The 20131-nt window shown below is 36.8% G+C and overlaps 1 protein-coding gene across 3 annotated transcripts in view; it reads right to left on the bottom strand.

Moving 5' to 3' along the window:
• Positions 1–20131, bottom strand: part of ASPG (asparaginase) — an 88147-nt gene that overhangs the window by 25233 nt on the left and 42783 nt on the right. For all 3 annotated transcript variants that reach the window (XM_087727014.1, XM_087727020.1, XM_014059600.2), the window contains exons 8-13: positions 19493–19678; positions 16595–16708; positions 13140–13259; positions 10812–10907; positions 9657–9820; positions 3482–3568 (exon numbers count right to left, since the gene is read on the bottom strand). In XM_087727014.1, coding sequence (XP_087583140.1) covers positions 3482–3568; positions 9657–9820; positions 10812–10907; positions 13140–13259; positions 16595–16708; positions 19493–19678 — 767 coding nt within the window. The remainder of the gene's footprint in view (positions 1–3481; positions 3569–9656; positions 9821–10811; positions 10908–13139; positions 13260–16594; positions 16709–19492; positions 19679–20131) is intronic.

Genomic DNA, 20131 nt, shown 5'->3' with positions numbered 1-20131 from the left:
TCTTCAGCAACTTGATTCATCTAAGCCAGAGATGGCTTAGTAACTGGGATCATATGTCATTTTGCAATAGCTCAGACCAAGAACTTTTGACTAGTGTAATATAAGGTGAAAATGAAGTTTAAAAGAGTTCTCTTCTTTGGCAATCCAAATATGAATTTATTACCGCTAAATACCCTTTGATTAAATTAGTTTTGCTTTCCAATGAATTTGTTGCTTTTGAATACAACTTTGTGTAGCCATAGAAACCAATTTTAGAAGTAATCCTTCCAGATAGTGGACCAAAACAGAGTTCCCCATGTAAAACATGGGCAGATTTTGGAAACGGCTAGATTAGAAGTAAAATGTGTTTCTGTGAACAGAAGATCAGCTGAGCAACACTTGGCAGTTTCAAACTCAACTCTGAAATCGAGGAAATCACTGGGAGAACCTCTAAAGCAGGGGTGTCAAACTTGAGTCGTCATAGTAGCATCACATGACATATCGGACTTTTCCCCCTTTCGCTAAACTGGGCAGGGATAGAGCCAGCACATGACACATCTGGCCCACGGGCTGTGAGTTTGACACCACTTGCTCTAAAGAATTCCTTATCCGCTGGGTTGATCAGTCTTCTGTGCCACCAATCCACTCACAGCATTAACTTAACTGTAACCCATTTGCAAAATACCTATTTGTCCTTGGAATTTTTGATTATCAATATCACATGTGGCAAGTTTAAGAAAGGCTGTTGCATAACACCTAATAACAAGGTAAGCAGAACAATTAGGCCAATTTAGACAGCACTCTTTTGCAGAGAGTGCACTCTTTTCTTCACAGAAAACAGCTGTCACAAGAAAGGTCATAAGCAGATAGAGAAGTAACCTTTCGAAGTTAGCTTTGTTTACAAGAAGTGTGTTGGTAATGCATCGTAAGGTCTGTTTTAGTGGGCAATGATCTGGTATAAGATAGAGGGGCAAGGAAACAGTGAGGAATGCTGGCTATTCTGATGCTAATGAATAAGATTCAAGTATGCAGTAGATATTGGAGATTTGCAACCTGAAGGTAGATGCTACTTTCATTTTTGTCTCAAGCAGCAAAAAGTCTGGAATCAAAGCAATACATTTATTAAAGCAGCAATTTTCAAATTTAACAACTTGAAAATGTATGGACTTCAACTCCCAGCATTCCCCACCATCTCTCCAACCCTTAAATGTGACTCTCAATTGCTTTGTCATCAATATTCTACAAAATTCTCTTTCATGAACAATTGCCTGATATAATGTCATTCAGAACCAGCTATATGGTGATGTCATTACTCTAACACAGAGTGTAAGTTTCACTTTCTGTTGTTACTATGAATAGATAATACAGTATATCTTCAATCAGATTTTGCTAATAATAAATATCAAAGTAATTGTTAGTGAAGACAGTACTTTTGATCTTTCTCCTATGAATCAACAAACACCTTTATGACTGTGCAAACATACATAAATACAACATTGTCAAGACAGATAAGAGAACTGTGAGGACAACAACCAGCTGTTGTGGACCGCCGGCAGCCAGCAGAGCTGGCAGCAGAGTTGAACAGTGAGGAGGTTGGGGAGGAACATGTGCCACTCCTGGGACTGAGGAAAGCTCAGACGATGGCTCTGCGTTGGAGGCAGAGAGGGAGATAGACAGCAGTGAGGCAGAGGAACAGCTGGAGTCTGTTCCCAGTGTGCGCCTGCACAGAGCTGCCAGAAGACAAGAACAATTAAGAAAGCAAGGTCGACTTGGGAGTAAAGCCATACCTTGGAGTGATTGGCCCCTCCCATAGGGGAAAGAGGAGCGAACAGGGAGTGGACTTTTGCAGGAAACAATTTGTTCCTTTGTTCATTTCAAGGGTGGAAAGTTCTGTTTATGACTATAAGAGTTTCTGTGCCAAGTGTTGCCTTGCCCTGCTTTTGGAAACTAGTTATCTGGCAGCTCTCCAAGTGAGATAAGGTTCATGTTGATAAATATTCCTCTGAAATATGTTTGCCAAGCCTTGCAACTATGAATAAAAGAAATTTACAGTCATGTAAATCAGAGGTGGGTTGCTCCCGGTTCGGCCGAACCAGTAGTGGAAGCAGCGGGAGGCTCCACCCACCTGCCCAGACGCTTCTCGCATGTGCAGAAGCATCGCGCGCAAGAGAGTGCACGCACAGGCGCACAAGCGAACCAGTAGTAAAACCAGTAGAAACTCACCACTGGTGTAAATAAAAGAGGTTTTGTAGGACTCTGCTTCATGCTTTTGCCTAGGTCACTACCCCCATTGAGGTTTCAAAAAGTTCATCAAGGAGAGCGATCAAAACATTCTCATCCTCATACCTAGATCTAAAAAAGGTTTAGATAATCTCTTACTCCTATGATGCTTTTTTGATTTTGCCACCATCTTAACATCCTTTCCTTGAAAAGGAATTTTGGAAGTTGGCCAGTAGTTATCTAGGACCATAAGATCCAGAATTAGCCTTTTTTAAGAAATGAGAAATTACTGCCTCCCTCTATAATAGCTCTCCCTGATGCAGAAAGGCGTTAAAAGTCTCATGGACCCAGGTGGTCACTTCTCCACCTTAACAGGAAAGATAGTAAAGGATGCAATCCACACATGTCAGAGGAAAATCTAACCTCTTCCTTGGGGGGAGTCAAAATCTAATCTATCCTTATGGGCCAAAAGGAGACTCAGGTAATAGTCATCTTGATTGCATAGACTCTGGCATGTAAGTATAACTGATGTCTTTCTCGTTTTGATTAGTAGAAACTGTTTAACTATTTGATTGGTAGGAAGTTGGATAGAACTTTTGATTCAGGTAAAATAAAGTTGAAACAAAAAAATATGAAATTATAGAAAAGATTAGAATGAGAAAACAAATTGCATTGGTGCTTAATGCTAAATCCAGAGTATTAGTTCTAATTCCTATAATTCTGCCACTACTGACAGGAAGACCTGAGTCCCGAGGAACTGTTTCATTTAAAGTTCTGCAAAACTCAATATTTGTTAGGACTGAACAGGATGAAGATACAGCATTTTGTTTTTCTTTGCCAGCTATTACACATGAATGAACTATTTTTATTTGCCCTGGATTATTTGATCTGTTACTGATTTAGAGAATCAATAAATTTATACATCCAGTGACTCTCTTGGCATACTCATTAAAATGTTTGAAATGCTCCTTGCTCTCTTCTCTGATCTCAACGTTTTGTCACTGTCTGGGAGAGAATCCTCTTATGCCTCCAATAACTGAGCAGTGATCAAATGTATGGCAAAACCCCTGGGAAGGTATATCAGGGATCATAAAAGAGCAGCCTTAATCAGAACAATCAATATTTGAATTTTTTTCACATATTTGAATCATATATTCAGCTGTTAATTACCAAATGTACAGTTCTTGAATGGAGAAAAAATGGTTGATGGAGATTATGCATATACATATACATACATATACATACACACATATACGCACACATAGTTCAGAGTCATACTTGCCTGCAGAGTTCTGTCCCAACATTCACAAGTTCTTGGCTGGAAAGGTGAGCTCCAGTTTTGCGGAGTAATTCAATCACTTTGTGATTCCTTTGGAAAAGAGGGGAAGAAGAAAGTTTTATTCTTCATCCTATTTGTGCTTTAATAAGAACATCTACTTCAATGCATTGATAAACAGAATCAGAGAATAATTTCCCATGCTGGATTTCCTTCACAGTGGGACCCTGAAAATCTATGGTAAAGAATATAACAGAAGGGGAAAAAATGAAAACTGTACTGGGTTGGCATCGTCTTGGATTTCTGAAGGTCATGGTGACTGATGGCTGTTTCCCCAACCACCTGGGCCAGGACATCAGATGAGCAATCTTGTGTTTGTGATTTTAATAATTGGGATATATTGTTTATCTTGAAAATTATGGATCACTGCTTATTACCATTGTTTTAATCTTTGTATGCTGCCTTGAATCACTGTTGTGACATAAGCAGCCATATCAATCTATATAAACAAAACAAGAATTCTGGGAGTTGCAGTCTCAGTACCACTGGGAAGCTGATTTGTATCCATGTCTCCATGTTAAACCACCACAACCTAACTGAGTATTTTCAACTCAAAATATATCCAGATTTCAATCATCATTAACCTATAAACAGCACCAAAGTTGTTCAGAGATACATGACCACTGCACACCCAAAACACTTTGCTGAAAGATCAGGTAGATTTAATACCATATTTCCACATATCCACAATCTTCAAAAGATTTCATAGTCCAAATAGAAAATCAAGTCCCGCTTTCTTGTATCACTCAGACTTTAGTAGTTTTGCATTTTTTTTATTGCCCTGGCAACTTCTGTTATGCACTGTAGTCATTTTCATTTTTACCTTCACAGTCTGCCTTATTACACATACCACAATTTCTTCCAACTGTATCTTGTTCTCAATTATTTGTTAAAGCGTCCCCTTGGGGCCCTGCGATGCTTTGAATGCAATTCCCAAATTGCATGTACAATCATAGCACCTGTCTGCAAAGCAAGCACATTTTCCCCATGATCCTGTGGCAGTTATAGAGATCAGCATATGACCCCAGAAGAACACTGTGGATATTTTAAAGGTTTGCAAACATATACTATATTCCCATTCTTGCATGTTGCAAAATCTGTTTTGGTAGCCAGTCCAAAGCAATGAATAGTTGCTTTAAGTCACCTCAGATGTTTGAAAAAAAAATCACAAGTGTTAAATTAGCCCATATAATTTGATCAGTAATATGGTGGAAAAAGTAGATAAATTAGGAAGCTGGATGAAACGAAAGAAAATGCAGCAAAGAGCCAACATTAATACATGTGATATTTTTATGGAAATGCTACCACAATTCAGAGTCTATTTGCATACTTATGAATAAGACTATTTTAAATCAGTTCTTCCTTAGAAACTTCTGGAAAAAAGTCACTGCTTAGACTGCCAGTTGTTTTCCAATGGCTCATGGGCCAAAATATTTCAGTGAAAATCAGCAGTGAAATGCTACCAGTTCTGATCGGTTCGCTTAGCAAAAATATGCTAAGGTTTGCCTGAACTGGTAGTAAAAAAAAGCTTTAAAAAGTGGGGGGGAAAAGGTTCTGTGACAGCTGTGCCACATGATCATCGGAAACTTCCCACACACACACACACACTTTTTAAAACATTTTTCCCTGCCAGTTTGGGCGAATAGGCAAGAAAAAATGCTTTAAAAAGTTGGGGGTAAAGGTTCCAACAATCATATGGATCAGCTGTGAGCCACGTGATCATCTGAACCTTTTTTCCCCACTTTTTCATTTTTTTCCTGTCTATTGGCCTGAACTGGCAGGAAAAAAATACATTAAAAAGTGAAAAAAAGTTGGCGATGCCCACCCAGTCACATGACCCCCACCACCAAGCCATGCCCACAGAACTGGTGGCAAAAAACATTAGATTTCACCACTGGTGCAAATCCTATTTTGAATTGAGATTTGAGGAGGACACTTCCAGCTTTTGAACATTTTAGTCAACATTATCCAAACTAAAAATAATAAATCACAAATCAAAATAAAGCATCCGTGCCCTCCACAATTGAATAGGCATCATTGAATAGTTTTAATTCTAAAAATTAGCAAGTATTTCATTTTGATAAATCTGCCGTTTGTGGTTGGAGAACTATGCTAAGTGATCTTCCATAGATATATACTACCTGTCTTTCTTCCATACTTTTCCATTCATCAAAGAGACTCTTGTAAAGCCCTTTAGAACCAAGCATGGCTTTTTCATGAATAAGGTAATCTAGTGGCCCACTCTTAAAGATGACATAACACCTGTATTTCTGTCTAAAAGAAAGACAAAATCTCTGAAGATGGAACATAGATTCCTTCTGTATCTCAAGTAGATTAGAAAGCAAATCACAAGATTTCAGTCATATTTTTTCAGGGGTAAAATTGTTTAAAGCACCCTCTACTTAGCTTAAGTTGTTAGGTATGCATGGCAGATCTGAGGCATTAACTGGATTTTTTTTCCTTAGATTTATTCTCAATAAGCTACACACATTTTTTTCAAAATATGTTTACATTTCTTTTGTTGCACTATTAAAAATATCACAATATCAATGCAATTGTCTTTCTCCTGGAAGACAGTATTATTCAGTCCTTATTGCTGAGCACAGAGGTATTATTAACTATCACAATTACAGACCTCCCATGTTTGCTTATTATCTCAAATACTTTATTGCATGTATTCCATGAGAAACAAAATATCACCTTAGATATTTTCCCCCTTTTCAGTTGGTAGATAACTTATATTGATTTTCACTTCGGCCTGCAATGTGCCATTTATATAAATAAATGTTCATAGAAAGTGAAGACAACTTCAATTAGCTCATACCAAGTTGGGAGGGGGTTGAGTGAATTGTGATTTACACTAAATTTCAAGAGTCGTCTTTGTGGACTCCTAGGAACTTGGAATAAAATACTCTGAATTTCAAACAGGTGTAAGTTAGTGCCACAAGACGTTTTTCCTGAGGAAACATCCATGAGATTTTTGCACTGTCAGTTCCATATGCCTCAAATTGTACAGGCTCAGAGGCGCCTTTCTCTACCATCAAGCTACTTTGTAATGCACATGCATAGCTGAAGACAATGTGGAACCACTGATTACACTCCTTGAGTACCTGAAAACTCTTTTGAAGACATCAAGGGCTACAAATAACTTGTTTAATATTCAGGTCAAAATCAGAAGCAGACAGACAACTCACCTGACACAGAAATGTATAATGACTGGGTGGAATTCTGACTGAGTTGCAGATAATTATATACAGGTAAGGTAAGTCAGTGTCTTGAATAGGTAAACTGCAAACCCTGTGTCTCATTCTTTGTAACACAAGTGCTGGATTTTTCTGAGGTAATCACAATGTGTCCCATTGATTTCAGTACATTTTAAGTGTTCTTGGTCTATAACCTGAATAATTTTAGATTAGAACTAGCAGGCAGCTCCTGATCTGCATTATGAGACTGAACAAAAAATAAAAAATAAAAGGTAAATGCTCCCTTGGGTTCAGCCCATCAATGGAAGGTTGTTGGATGTTGCTCCTCAGAGTAGAATAAAAATAGAAGAGAAATACTTTACATTAGTCATACATTGATCCACTTAAGAAGTGCTATCGGAAATCCTTCTCACTTGGTAAGCCGGTAAGAATAAATCAGAAATCTTTTACATGCAAAACTATAGCCCCACCTTAAACACTCTAAAGCATTATTATACATGATAAAGATGATTACAGTTATTATGCTGTGAGCGGGTATGAAGATTCCCTAATGCTGACAGCTGACATTCTTTATTTTTACATATGTTTTAAAATTGCTTTTGAAGGCTTCCTTGTAATTTAAAATGCAAGCAAATCTTTATAGGAATGAGAATAGCAAGGATATTTCCTTTCCTTCAGGAATTTAATGATATGCAAATGATAAACCCAGGCCTCAACTTGATAGACTTTATTTAATTCTTTAATTTTGTTCAAATAAAGAATTGATCTTTTACATAGTCTTGACAAAGTTCAAAGCATCAGAGCAAAAAAAAAAAAAAACACCTGTCCTTAAAAGAGTCAGAACAAGATACCTATTTGCAGATGACTAATAGTGGTGCCTTTTTTTTAAGAAGTCATAGAAGGCATAAATATTGTTGGATGTATATTTTGCTTCCCCATAAAATATCCAACATTTCAAACAGGAATATTGATGTCTAAGGCCCACACAAGCTCTTTCTATCATGCTTATGAACACAAATAGCAATACACAGTTCTACCTTAAATCACATAATTTCTTTTTATTGCTAAAGTTTATTTATTTACTTATTTGAGAAGAAAATGTTGTGGGAAATTAAACACAAAATAAACATGCTTTATGAGCGACTGGGCACATATGTGGGACTGCATATTAGTATGCAAGTAATTTTCTCTCACATAAAATGAAAGCAAAGACCTATCCCTGTACAACATTATTTTTGTTCCAGTTGCAGTAATAATATGTAATACTACCAGATTTAAATCATCCCTTGCCATTTTAAGATTGGCTGCAAAGTCTTCCAGCACATGGGAGCCTAAAGCAATCCTTCCAGACTGTACAAAATGATGACTAGTAAGTCCCTTCTACTAAGAGCGTAATCTTGAACCCAAATTCATTCTGTTCTTCCAGTCCCCCTTTTGGCAGATTTCAAAAGATCAAGATCCTTCTCTTATGGGAGTGGTAAAGCAAAAGTATCTGAATAACAAACTCATGTGAAATTCCTCAGGCAGCCCTGGGTGTGGTTAAAACACACATGCAGGCACATTGCTGTTTACAGGAACATTTTGCACAGGCGTGCAGAGCAAGTGCTACCAGTGCTCAGTTGTAAGTGTTTTTAACTTGCACTAGAAACTCTTAGGAAATTCCTTTCCTATGTTCTGGTATTTCTAGGACCTGATTAGCCATCATACTGTCGCAGATCATTTGGAACAGATGCCAAATATTTTAGGAAAATACTAATCCAAGAGTGTGAGCAATTGACCACAGTTTTAGCCTTGTGGACTGGTGATGATGGAAATCGTCATCCAACAATTCTGGAACTCATCAGAAAGCTACACCAGGGCAGGCATTTATCTGAATCCTTAAAGAGAAAGTTTTACTAATGATTGTTTTATAAGGATGAGCCTTGGAGAAAGCGGTTATAAGCAAGCATTTAGTTCTAGTGCATCAAACTCTTTCTATAGATGCCAAGCAGGCATGCTCTGCGTACTTAATTTTAATATTGATGTACATAGAAATATATACAGTATCTGCAAAAACTGGACTTCCATGTTCAATTACTATGAAATAAACAGTTAAGCCAATTAAAAGGATTAAAAGGAGAAAAAACAGATTGTAGTTTACAGAGAGGGGCATAACAGTACAACATGCTAAAATCCATTAAAATGCTCAGAAAAAGTCCCTTCCTGATTTGAGTTAACAAAAATTTCTACATGTTATCATATGCATAAATATCTGAAACATAATCGTTTCTTTCACCAGAATTTTACATATTCCATACAGAATTCTGGATTTGATTCCAAAAAGGTGTTTGGGGGCATCTGAGTATAGACATTTTGCATCAGTCAAGTGACAGTTGCAGATGACAGTTAAGCCAGGAAAAGATATCGTTATTTTAAAGAACTGCTCATAGATATGTTGGTATGCCTGCATACTCTAAAATAATCTTTTGGAAATTGATTTCAAAGTTATGAACAGCCTTGATGATTGAAATTCCATACAATAGTGTATTTGCCAAAACATCTTCCCAATAGATGCTGAACATTTTTTCACCACACAGAAATAATAAACATCTTTACTCTCTTTACATCTCTTTACTCACTATGTTCCTCTCCTGTAGCAATAGCAATAAATGCAATGTGTAACAGGACTGAGGAGTGAACAAGAACAATCAGTGCTTTATACTTACTGATCTTTTACTGATAGTATCCTATTAGAAAGTTTTCCTGTCTTTATTGCTTGGGATATAGTACATGACCAAAAACTGTGGTTGATAACAGTTCTTTAGCACATAATACTTATCTGTCCCAAAACCAAATGATAACTGGGCTTCAATTCATTCAGCTGCTTATGTCTTAACTCTTCCAGGGTGCTTGATTTAAATTACATTTTAATAAGATACCTGAACATAACAGCATTCATCAGTGGAGTAGCCCCTGATCGGTCTTTTGCATATACAGTTGCACCAGACTTCAACAGATGCCTGACTATCTTCAAATTGCCTTCACAGGATGCAACATGAAGTGGAGTGCGACCATCATAATCACCAGAGCTCAAGTTTCCACCCTACAATAAAATTGTTTAAAATGTGTGTAAAATTGTATCTGTCTTTACATTCTTCTTCAAATATTTACTGTATACCCATTTCTTTTTCTAGTTTATCAGGAATTGGACTTGTCACAAAGAAGAAATGTTTCTGTCACTGTATTATTCATTTATTTAATTATTTCATTCATTCATTCTCATTACCTCTAGGACAAATGGAGAAGACTCACCTAAAACTACTTTCTGGATATCAATCCAGAACCCTTAAGGAACACAGAAATATAGCTTGATTAAAATCTCCAACAGTATATCTGCATAAGATGCAAATTTGTTTTACAGATCCTCTGCTTTTTAGAAGTCCCTTTTCACATGTAGAAAGATCTAGATGTTGCTAGTGGTACATGATCTCCTTTCAGACATTATTAACTGAATCCTACTCACACTTTCATTGTGCATTTATTGATATAAGCCCTTTACCCAATAATACAATTTCATGTAACAATCTGATGACTAGAAGTAATAATATAATTTTAACAATAGGGGAAAACTATAACAAAGAGGCAAACTCACTTTTGAATTTTCCAGAACAACTGCATATTAACCAAAAATGTAGGATGTAAGAAGATTAAGATAAGAATTCCCCATCTGCAATTGTGAAATATTACGATTACCTGAGGTATGTACTTGGAGTTAATAGAATTTTAATTAGACTGCAAGGACCAAAAGAGAAAGTTTTCTGTTTTCTACTCAAAAATATAAAAGTATAGTAGTTATTTTAAACCATTTCCATTTAATCAGCTGTAATTTTGGGGCTCTTTCTAATAAATACACAAGGCTTCCTGAAATTGATTATAGATAATCTAACATGTCTGGATTTTTATTTTCCTTCTAAATCCAGATTCTGGAGGCCATGGAATAGCCACTTGGACAAATACAGTTCAAATTAACTGGTGAAAATTGTTTCACACTCCAAAACAGTCATATAAGAAGAAATGAAAGAAGAGGCAGTTACCAAGTCCTGTAAGAGTTTTAGGGCAGTTAAGTCACCATTTTTTGCAGCCACGCATGCCAAAGAAGGAGTCAAGGCATCTCTTACAGCTGCTAGTTCCTGAAAAAAGAAAAGAAAAATATTAATTACACATATTTCCTCCACCTTCACTTGCATATAGAGTAGCAGGACTTTTTTGACTAGAGATGCTTGTTTGAGGAAGCACTTTCTGAGCAATGCCTGCTTTCTCCATCTAGTATATAGAACTCTGGAATTTAATACTATCTGTGCAAAATGAGAATATAGACAAGATGACTATTATTTTTAAAGTCTTATGAAATTACAGTTTCCTCTCCATCATTTCAGTCACTCCAGCAATCTTCAATCATATTTTTATCAAGCACTTTAATTATTGTATCTTTCTTTAATATGTTAGTGAAAAGAAAAGTTATAAAAATGAAATTAAATAAAGGACATGAATGAAAAAGCCTGACATAGGTAATGGAAATTGCCAATTGTCTTAATGTGCTGAAGATAGAATTGTTAGAAGAAAACACAATGACCATCTCTTTTAATGTCAGATGCAGTGATTTGTGAGCACAAACAAGAGGGGATGTATTGCACACATACATAGCTGTGGATTTCCATTAAATATCTGGTTGATCTATTTGGGAAGAGACCTCTAGACTAGATAGATTGATTCAGGTGGAAATATCTCTCTTCTTCCTACCTGTTGCGTTCCAAAGCTGAATTGGGCCTGCTTCATTTGAACCTGACAGTGTCATCTCACATATTTGAGCAACAATTGGGTATTGTTGTCTATGATATATTCTCTGGACATCCTTGTCAATGCACTTGATTGGTTTAAAAGGTTTTGTATTGTTTTCTTGTTCTTTTCTTTGACAGTATTACATGGTGGATTAAAGTCCTAGGAAGGGGTTGTCCCTCAGTGATTAGATATGGGTGCTATTTTGTTTCCCTTGCCCTTCGGGTGCTCTAATTATGAATCACGGTTTCCAGTATCAATGTTTACATTAATGGTACCAAACTCTATCAGTCTTTTATGGCTCTTGATGATGTGTGGTCTGGAATGTTTTACCTTCATAGAGAATAAGTGCCATTTGAGCTTGAATCTTTCATATTATTCCTCACATTTTAGTAACATATAGAGCTCTTCACTGGCTTCCAAGTGAAATCAGCCTCAAGTTTAAATTAATACTACTTTTATTTAAAGCCCTCCAGTCACAAACTCCCCAGTATCAGTCTGCTTTTATTTCCTTCTACAGTCTGGTTATGTTCCAAACATGTATCACCTCTCCTGAGGGAGTTGCACTGGCTGCTGATTTTCTTCTGGGTGCAATTCAAGGTGCTGGCTGTCACCTTTAAAGCCCTTCATGGCTTGGGACCAGGTTATCTGAAGGACCATCTCTTGCTGGTCACATCTACCCAATTCATAAGAGCAGGGAGGCAGGGAATGCTGCGGGTCCCATCCCTGAGGGAGATACACCTGGTGGGACCCAGAAGAAGGGCCTTCTCTGTGGTGGCCCCCCACTCTCTGGAACATCATTCCCCCAGAGATTAGAACAGCCCCCACTTTAATACTCTTCCAGAAGGTGCTGAAGACCTGGTTCTGCCTGCAGGCCTGGGGAACCCAGAGCAGGATGGAGCCCATTAAATGGCTCATGTGATTGACAGTTGCTGGGGGGGTGAGGTGGAGGATGATTTTATTATATTAATTTATCTGATTCTTTTATTAGTTTTATTGTTTTTTAATGTGGTTTTAAATTATGTAAGCCGCCCTGAGTCACCATGAGCGAATAGACGGCAATATAACTTAAATAAACAATCAAACAAACAAACAGCAGGGTCTTATTTTGGTTTCTTACTTCAGGGGTGCAGGCTCAGGTTTCAAGATGTGGTCCCATGACTCAGGGCCCATTTCCTTCCTCCTTTTATGTCTGTGAAAATCAGATACCGCTTCAAGGGATTTAAATATTATTTTTATTAGTGGGTTAATCTGCTTGTTCCACCCTATCTAACAGTTCTAGATAAGCACTTTTTAAAAATGATTGTGGATGTACATACATTCAGCTTTGTTCTGTGGCATTATTTTAAATCTACTGTTGTTGTATTCATCATTTTAGAGTTAATATTTGTTTGCTGTACTGAAGCTAAATTCCAAACTAATGTTATTGGACTGGTTGCTATTACTTTTTAAAATTTGTACTGTGCCTTGATAAAAGAAAGCAGTAGTAGGGAAGGGAATATTTTTACTATGGTATATATTTCGCAACTGGTTAAAATGTTCTGCAGTGTCCTCTTTGCTTAAACAAGTGCCATTTGAACATGTACCTCTTTGCAGCTGATCAACAGATATTTTGCAATCTCTTGTATAAACTTGCAATCTTTGAGAGTTATCTGGGTTCCAATGGGCACAACAGTCATTTCTCCTCTCAGATTCTTGCTCAGCATCTGCATAAAAGAAAGCAAGTCTGAAATCCAAATAAATAAATCTAAGATAACTGAAGGACCATCTACTCCAATCTGAGTTCACTATCCAAGCACAGCAGATCCTCCAAGCACAGGGTGGTGGGGAGAGCATTGAGACTGAGATCTACTCAATCTGTTTGTGTATAATGAATTAAACCACAATCCCAAGATTTTATGCAAGAAGGAAATTTTAGGAAAGTGACATTAAGAAGAAGAAGAGAGAGAGAGAGATGGGGCAAAGTCACTCAACTCAAATTTATTTCATCTTTATACATAGTATTAAGGATTAAAATTATACGTTACTTGGTTTATTTAATTTGCACAATGTGAACCTCATCCAAAAGCTATTTGTTTTTATGCGTTAATACTAATTTGAAAGATTCCTTTACTCAAATCCTGTCTTAAAATCGCCTGTCTTAAAATCATAAAGTCATTCATAGAACAGTAAAACCATGTTAAATAGCTTGCTGCTATTAAGATAAATAGGGCAGGAGAATTACTAGTAGTAATAATCTGAGGCAAACATCATCAGTCACATTATGCCTCTAATTGAAATGCAGGAGAAGAGTAAGAAATATGGGAGAATGTGGGTTAAGCATAGAAAGATGGCATTATGGGCATGAAGGAACTGCCTGAATATGCACTATGCACTGGGTTCATAATCAAGTTTCAGGGGTGTATACTGAAGGAGGACTAATGATACAGCATAAATCAAATCTCCTTCTTCTGGAAAGATAAAGATAGAAGAGAGAATAGTTTCCTGAGAAGAGGAGAGGACGACATGTTAAGAAGCCAAGATGAGGGCTGTAAAATATCAGAGATAATAAAGAATGGGACACCAAGGCATAGAATGCCAAGTTTGACAAATCCCCAGAACCTTACAGAAGCATATAGAAGTGTACAAAATTTATAATACATGACAATCCCCTAGTTTCCAAGCAGGCATATAATTCTGAACTCTAAAGAGCACACAAAATGGGAAGTAATTTACATGTGTGCTGGACCTATGAACTGGCTCTATCACTGACCACATGAGAAAAATATTATGGATAGTGTAAAAAAAAGTATTAAGATCTGTGTTTGATGGAAATTCATTTATGATCAAGGGCCTTGATCATTACACTCTGCTTCCTGACCTACTCTTCATAAGATTTTCAGGAACATCATTCTTACTTACTTCATAAGAATTTCATGAATATTGTTCATACATAATCACCTTGAAAAGTTAGCAATATTAGAAAGGTTAGTCAATCTCCTTATAAGTTCTTGCTATGGCAATAGACATGAATTAGTAGTGTTCTGATATGGATTTGGTAAGTGAGGGTATTTTCTCCTAGTTAGCTTATTTGGATTTCAAGTAGTTTTCACTTAATAACCACAATTTGTACTAGGAACTCCATCACTAAGCAACATGGCAATTAAGTAAAACATCACAGGACCATGCCAAACTTACAATGTAATTTCTTCTGCAGATGTTAAGCAAACCATTCATGGTCATTAAGTATGACATCAACTTGAGACTTAATGCTGACAACCTAATTGACTAAAGTTAAGTTCAAGAACTAGTTGTAAAACTACTTTTTTAATGCTGTTGAAATAGTCACTAAATACAGCAGCCCTCAACCAAGGACTACCTGTATTGTATGAAATGACCCATATATGTGTGAAGTATACATATTTGTTGTGTGTGAGTTAACGTTCCATGTCAATCTCTCTCAAGAATCTAACCCTAACAAAAACAAAAGGCCACTGTCAACCACTGTAATCTGAGAGCCCTTAAGATGCCACACTAAGTCTGGTTCTGACAATAACACTGATAATTATTTAGGACCAGAGGAAGAGGCGAGATTCTGGGATAATATTGGGGAAAGACTGAAAACAAAATAAGAACAGTGCTGCACATACATGCAGAACGCTTGTGTAATGCAGAATTGTTCCCTGATTAGAGAGAATATGGGAATATACATGCCTAGTGATGCCTATCTATCTAGAAGCATGGCTGTACAAAGTTAAAGAAAGCAAGAGTACTGTGGGAAAGACATTTTTTGTACTGTTTAGGCATGTCTGGAAAAAATAAAATAGAGAACATTGTAGGTGTGGGAATTTTTTAATGCTACTTTCCAGGGGAAGTTAGGCCCCAGAGTTAGATAGATAGATGATAGATAGATAGATAGATAGATAGATAGATAGATAGATAGATAGATAGATAGATAGATAGAGATAGAGAGATAGAGAGATGATTGAGAGAGAGAGAGAGAGATACACACACACACACACACACACACACACACACACATAAGGATTCTTCCCAAGCCACAGGTTAATTTTAGCAAGGGACATGTGTAGTTCTCTCTTCTCTCACTATCTTTCAACTATCATAGAGTTAGCAGCATTCCTAACTCTAGTTACTAAAATATATACAGATTTTCCCCACAGATCCATAGGTTACAGGAAACATTTTGCAGTAGATTATGTAGCATCCTATTGCTCCATGTGTGAAAATCTGCAGTATTTTCTAGGTTTGCTATTTTTAAACTAAACTTTGACCTACACCATAAACCACATGGTGGGCATACTGTGTCGGAGATTCTTTGTTAAAATGGGCCTCTCTTCCATTAGCAGCAGCTGAATTAAGAATAGATAATATTTTTTACCTATATTGTACTATAGGTACTATTTTCTTTCCGCCTCTGAGAACTACAAGAAACATAATGAATGGGCAGCAATTGAATGTTAAAGATTTTCTTTGACTTTGGGACAGAACTTTTAAAAAAGTTCAGCAGGATTTTGTCTCTGAAGTTCAGTAGGCAAAAATTGGTTCTGAAGATTGCTCAAGGGAGTGGACGTGAACTGCTCCACTTATTTTTTATTTTGGGGCCAAGGCTAACTTGAGATGTTTGATACAGAGGAGAATAGGTCAATGGCATGATAATGATCATCGTCGTCATCATCATCAAATTGTCAATGTTAGTCTTGTGTTAAGAATTGTTGCTATCAAATTCCTATTTATTCTTATTAATATGAATCTTGAATGGACTTACTCATGCACACTGACTCCCCAGGGTGTATTTTCACATTAATAATCAAACAAATTGTCTCAATATGTTTTGACCTTGTTTAGATTTTTTTGTAGCTTACTGTGATGAGAGAGCTCAGCCAGCACCAAGAGCAGGCTGTTCTTTAAACTTCCTTTGACCACCAGGTGCTAGTTATTAGTTATTAAACTTCCCTTGGCCACCAGCACTTTGTGGGATCCTATATGCAAGAAAGGTAAGGAAACCAGACATTCAAAAACTGAAAAGAAAAAGTCATTTTACCTTTTTCCTTTTATCAAAAGTAAGTCCAGGTTTGCTCAGGACATAGGATAACTTGGCAAGAGCAGCTTCTGGCGTCATATCTCCTCCTGGAATTACACCGACATCCATGAGTGTCTATATTCAATGCCAAAGGGAAGAAAAACAATACAGCTTGAATTAGGGCACTGGTTTCTTATGTAACTAGAATGAAAAACAGCTCTGCGAGTGCAAAGCATGATTTGGGGCAATGACAGATAGTCCTTGACTTACAACCACAATTGAGCACAAAAAATTTCTGTGCTCAGTGAGATATGTGTTAAGTGAGCTTGGCCCAATCTTACGACCTTTCTTGCCACAGTTGTAACAAGTTGTTAAGTGATTCTTGCTTCCCCATTGACTTTACTTGTCAGGTCACAAAAGATGAAACATAATCCTGGGACACTGCAACCTTTATAAATATGAAGCATCCAGATTTTGATCATGTGACCATGGGGATGCTGCAATGGTCATAAGTGTGAAAAACAGTCAAAAAACACTTTTTCAGTGCTGTTGTAATTTCAAATGGTCACTAAATGAATGATTTTAAGTCACAGAACTACCTGTATTGCTTGCAGTTCTCTGTTCAACCAATATTCTTCCAATACTGCAAATCTCAGGAAGAATTTTTTAGGGCCAGCTTGTTTGTGAAGGAATTAGTAAACACAGAACCTCTCATCGTGTTTTGCAATAGCAATAACACTTAGACATATACCACTTCACAGTGCTTTCTAAGAGGTTTACAGAGTCAGCATATTGTCCCCAACAATTTGGGCCTTCATTTTACCAACCTTGGAAGGATGAAAAACTGAATCAACCTTGAGCCAGTGAGAATCAAACTGCTGAACTGCTGGCAGCTAACAGTCAGCAGAAGTAGTCCTCAGTATTGTATTCTAACCACTGCATCACCATGGCTCATTAATGAACATTAATGAACAAGCTTTCTGCTACTGCACCGGTCAATATGATTTAATATTTGTTATCATTATTTACTAAGTTCTGGTAAATGTGTGAATGTCTAGAGTAAAATTTGAAAATTTAAACAAGATTTTAATTTTATTATTCCTTTGATTTAGATGTCAATATTATTTTGCTGGGTAATGGACTGTTGGTCCATTATAACAGCTGAGGTGGAACTATTTTTTTAAAATTGATTTCATTTGCTGACTTCCACACACATGGGACATCTTAAACACAGAATTTTTAAAAAATAATAATAATATCTTAATTCATAATGCAAAGATAATCAGGAATAGGGGTTACCTATTGAAACCATACCCTGTTTCCCTGAAAATAAGACCTCCCCGGATAATAAGCCCAATTGGGCTTTTGAGCACATGTGCTAAAAAAATAAGACCACCCCTGAAAATAAGCCCTCCTTGAAAATATTGCAACAGAGCAGCAGCCATGAGGTGACCACATTCGCCACCTCCTGCACCTCAAAAAAATAAGACCTCCCTGAAAATAACACCAAGTGCTTATTTCGGGGGTCTAAAGAAAATAAGACCCTGCCTTATTTTTGGGAAAACATGGTACCAATAACAAAGAAGCTTTGTTGCTACAATATAATGTAACCTATTCTTAGTATATTTGCCATGCTTTCAGCTATTAGTTATTTTGCAAATAATATAAGTATGCTTTAATACAGCAGTTGGGACATCCAGAATTGAGTTTTTATAACAAAAAATATCCTACTCAGCCTTAAAGGAAAGCCATTGAACTTGGAATCTTCTCAAGATACATGCTAGATTAAAACAGATGAGCATCTTTGTAGAACAGTCCCACAGGGTAGTTTCACTCAAATGCAAATTTTATTCAGTATATGTCTCTCATAACCTAATATTCCTTCTTTTTCATTATCACAACGACAGACTCTTAACCATTTGCTAATGGCAACCCTTTAAGCCAAAATAGTTCCTGGAATAGCAAAGCCATTTTAAAACCAAAGAAAAGCAGCTATTATAAGCCTAAACAAGGCTTTTTAATTAAATATTAAAAATAAATAGCACGTATGGCTTTGTACATGACAGCCTTTGTTAAGATGAATTAGGCATAGAAACCACAACCTTAGATGTGATTCGTGCAAGATCTAGTTATCTTTGGGACATAATGGGGATTATAGAAAAAGAAATTAAAAAGTTCCAAGTGCCAGATCTGACATAACTCTAATAATTGGCACAACCACTTAAACTTGGTCCTATCCTACTTTTCAAATCACATCTGCCTTGGATAAAACCTGTCATTCATGCTATACCTCTTGGAAGCATCCTGTCTTGAGAATCATTCAAAAGTTTCAGCTGGTTCAGCAAGTGGCGGCCTGTGCTATTCTTGGAATACCTACCTTCAACCATATAACAGCACTACAAAGGGAGCTGCATTGTCTGCCAACCAATTTCAGTATACAATTCAAGGTGATAGAATTTAAAGTTCTAAATGGCTGAAAGCTTGGATATCTTCAAGATCCCATTCCACAAGCTGAATTTGCCCATCCAGTAAAGTCCAGCGCTTTGGATGCCAAATCTGAGGAAGTAGTAACTACACGGATATCTAACTGATGGCTCCAGACTTCTAGAACAGCCTATCCCCAGTTATTTGGACTATGTTTGAAAGAGCTGTTTAAAGTGAAGATTTTGCTGCCTATACATGTGAGCCTTTTTGTCATTATGCCCTTGTTAGTGATTCTTATGTTTTAATTGTATGAAAGTCACTCAGAATCTTTGGAATGGAGTGGTCCATAAGAGAAGAAAAGCAAGTATGTATATTCACTGGCTAAGCAAATCTGCCCTCTAAAACAAGAATCTTGCAAGTGCATTTAAGATCATGGGAATTATCTGGAAGGCATCAAGTTGGTAAGAGTGATTTAGATTGCAGAATTCCTCTCACCTTTCCTGTGGCATAGACTGATGACACAGATCCTCGCAGACATTGGGTGCAATTCAAAATCACAACATTGGAATCAGTAGCTTTCCTCAGCAAATCTAGCAATTCTGGAGAATTATTTGGAGCATTTCCACTCCCATAGGTCTCAAGTACAATGCCGTTCATAGAGCTCTGAAGAAATGCCCTTACCTGTTTGAAAGAGAAAAACCACAATGAGAAATTACAGTTCAAACCCATTACAATACAATTGTATTTCTGCTCCTATCCATCCAAAATGTATGAATAATCATATTAGTTCTGTAATGAGGAATATAACTAACTCAGTGCTGTCTTTTGACTGGAGTAGCATAAACCCATTAGTAAAAATAAATGATCAAAAAGGAACAGAAGTGCTAATTATTTAAGATTAATAAGTGGATGTTACAAGCACACACGTGTATATAAACACACACTCTCACACAGATGCAAACATTTGCACGAGAATCAATAGTTTATAGTATGTCTATGGCTGACTAGACTTTCTGAGAGTTTCTAGGCTGATCAAGGGTGGGAAAAAGTATAGCTAATATATACAGCACTGCACTGGGTACAAAGAAATGTTGACTAAGCAAAGACAGGCTATACTCAAAAATGAAAAAAAAA

This window comes from Thamnophis sirtalis, unplaced genomic scaffold, assembly GCF_051295495.1.
Source record: "Thamnophis sirtalis isolate CommonGarterSnake01/CBP01778 unplaced genomic scaffold, rThaSir2_p1.2 scaffold_1, whole genome shotgun sequence".
Lineage (NCBI taxonomy): Eukaryota > Metazoa > Chordata > Lepidosauria > Squamata > Natricidae > Thamnophis > Thamnophis sirtalis.
The sequence above is the reverse complement of the archived record's forward strand: the minus strand, read 5'-3'. Positions and strand labels throughout refer to the sequence as shown.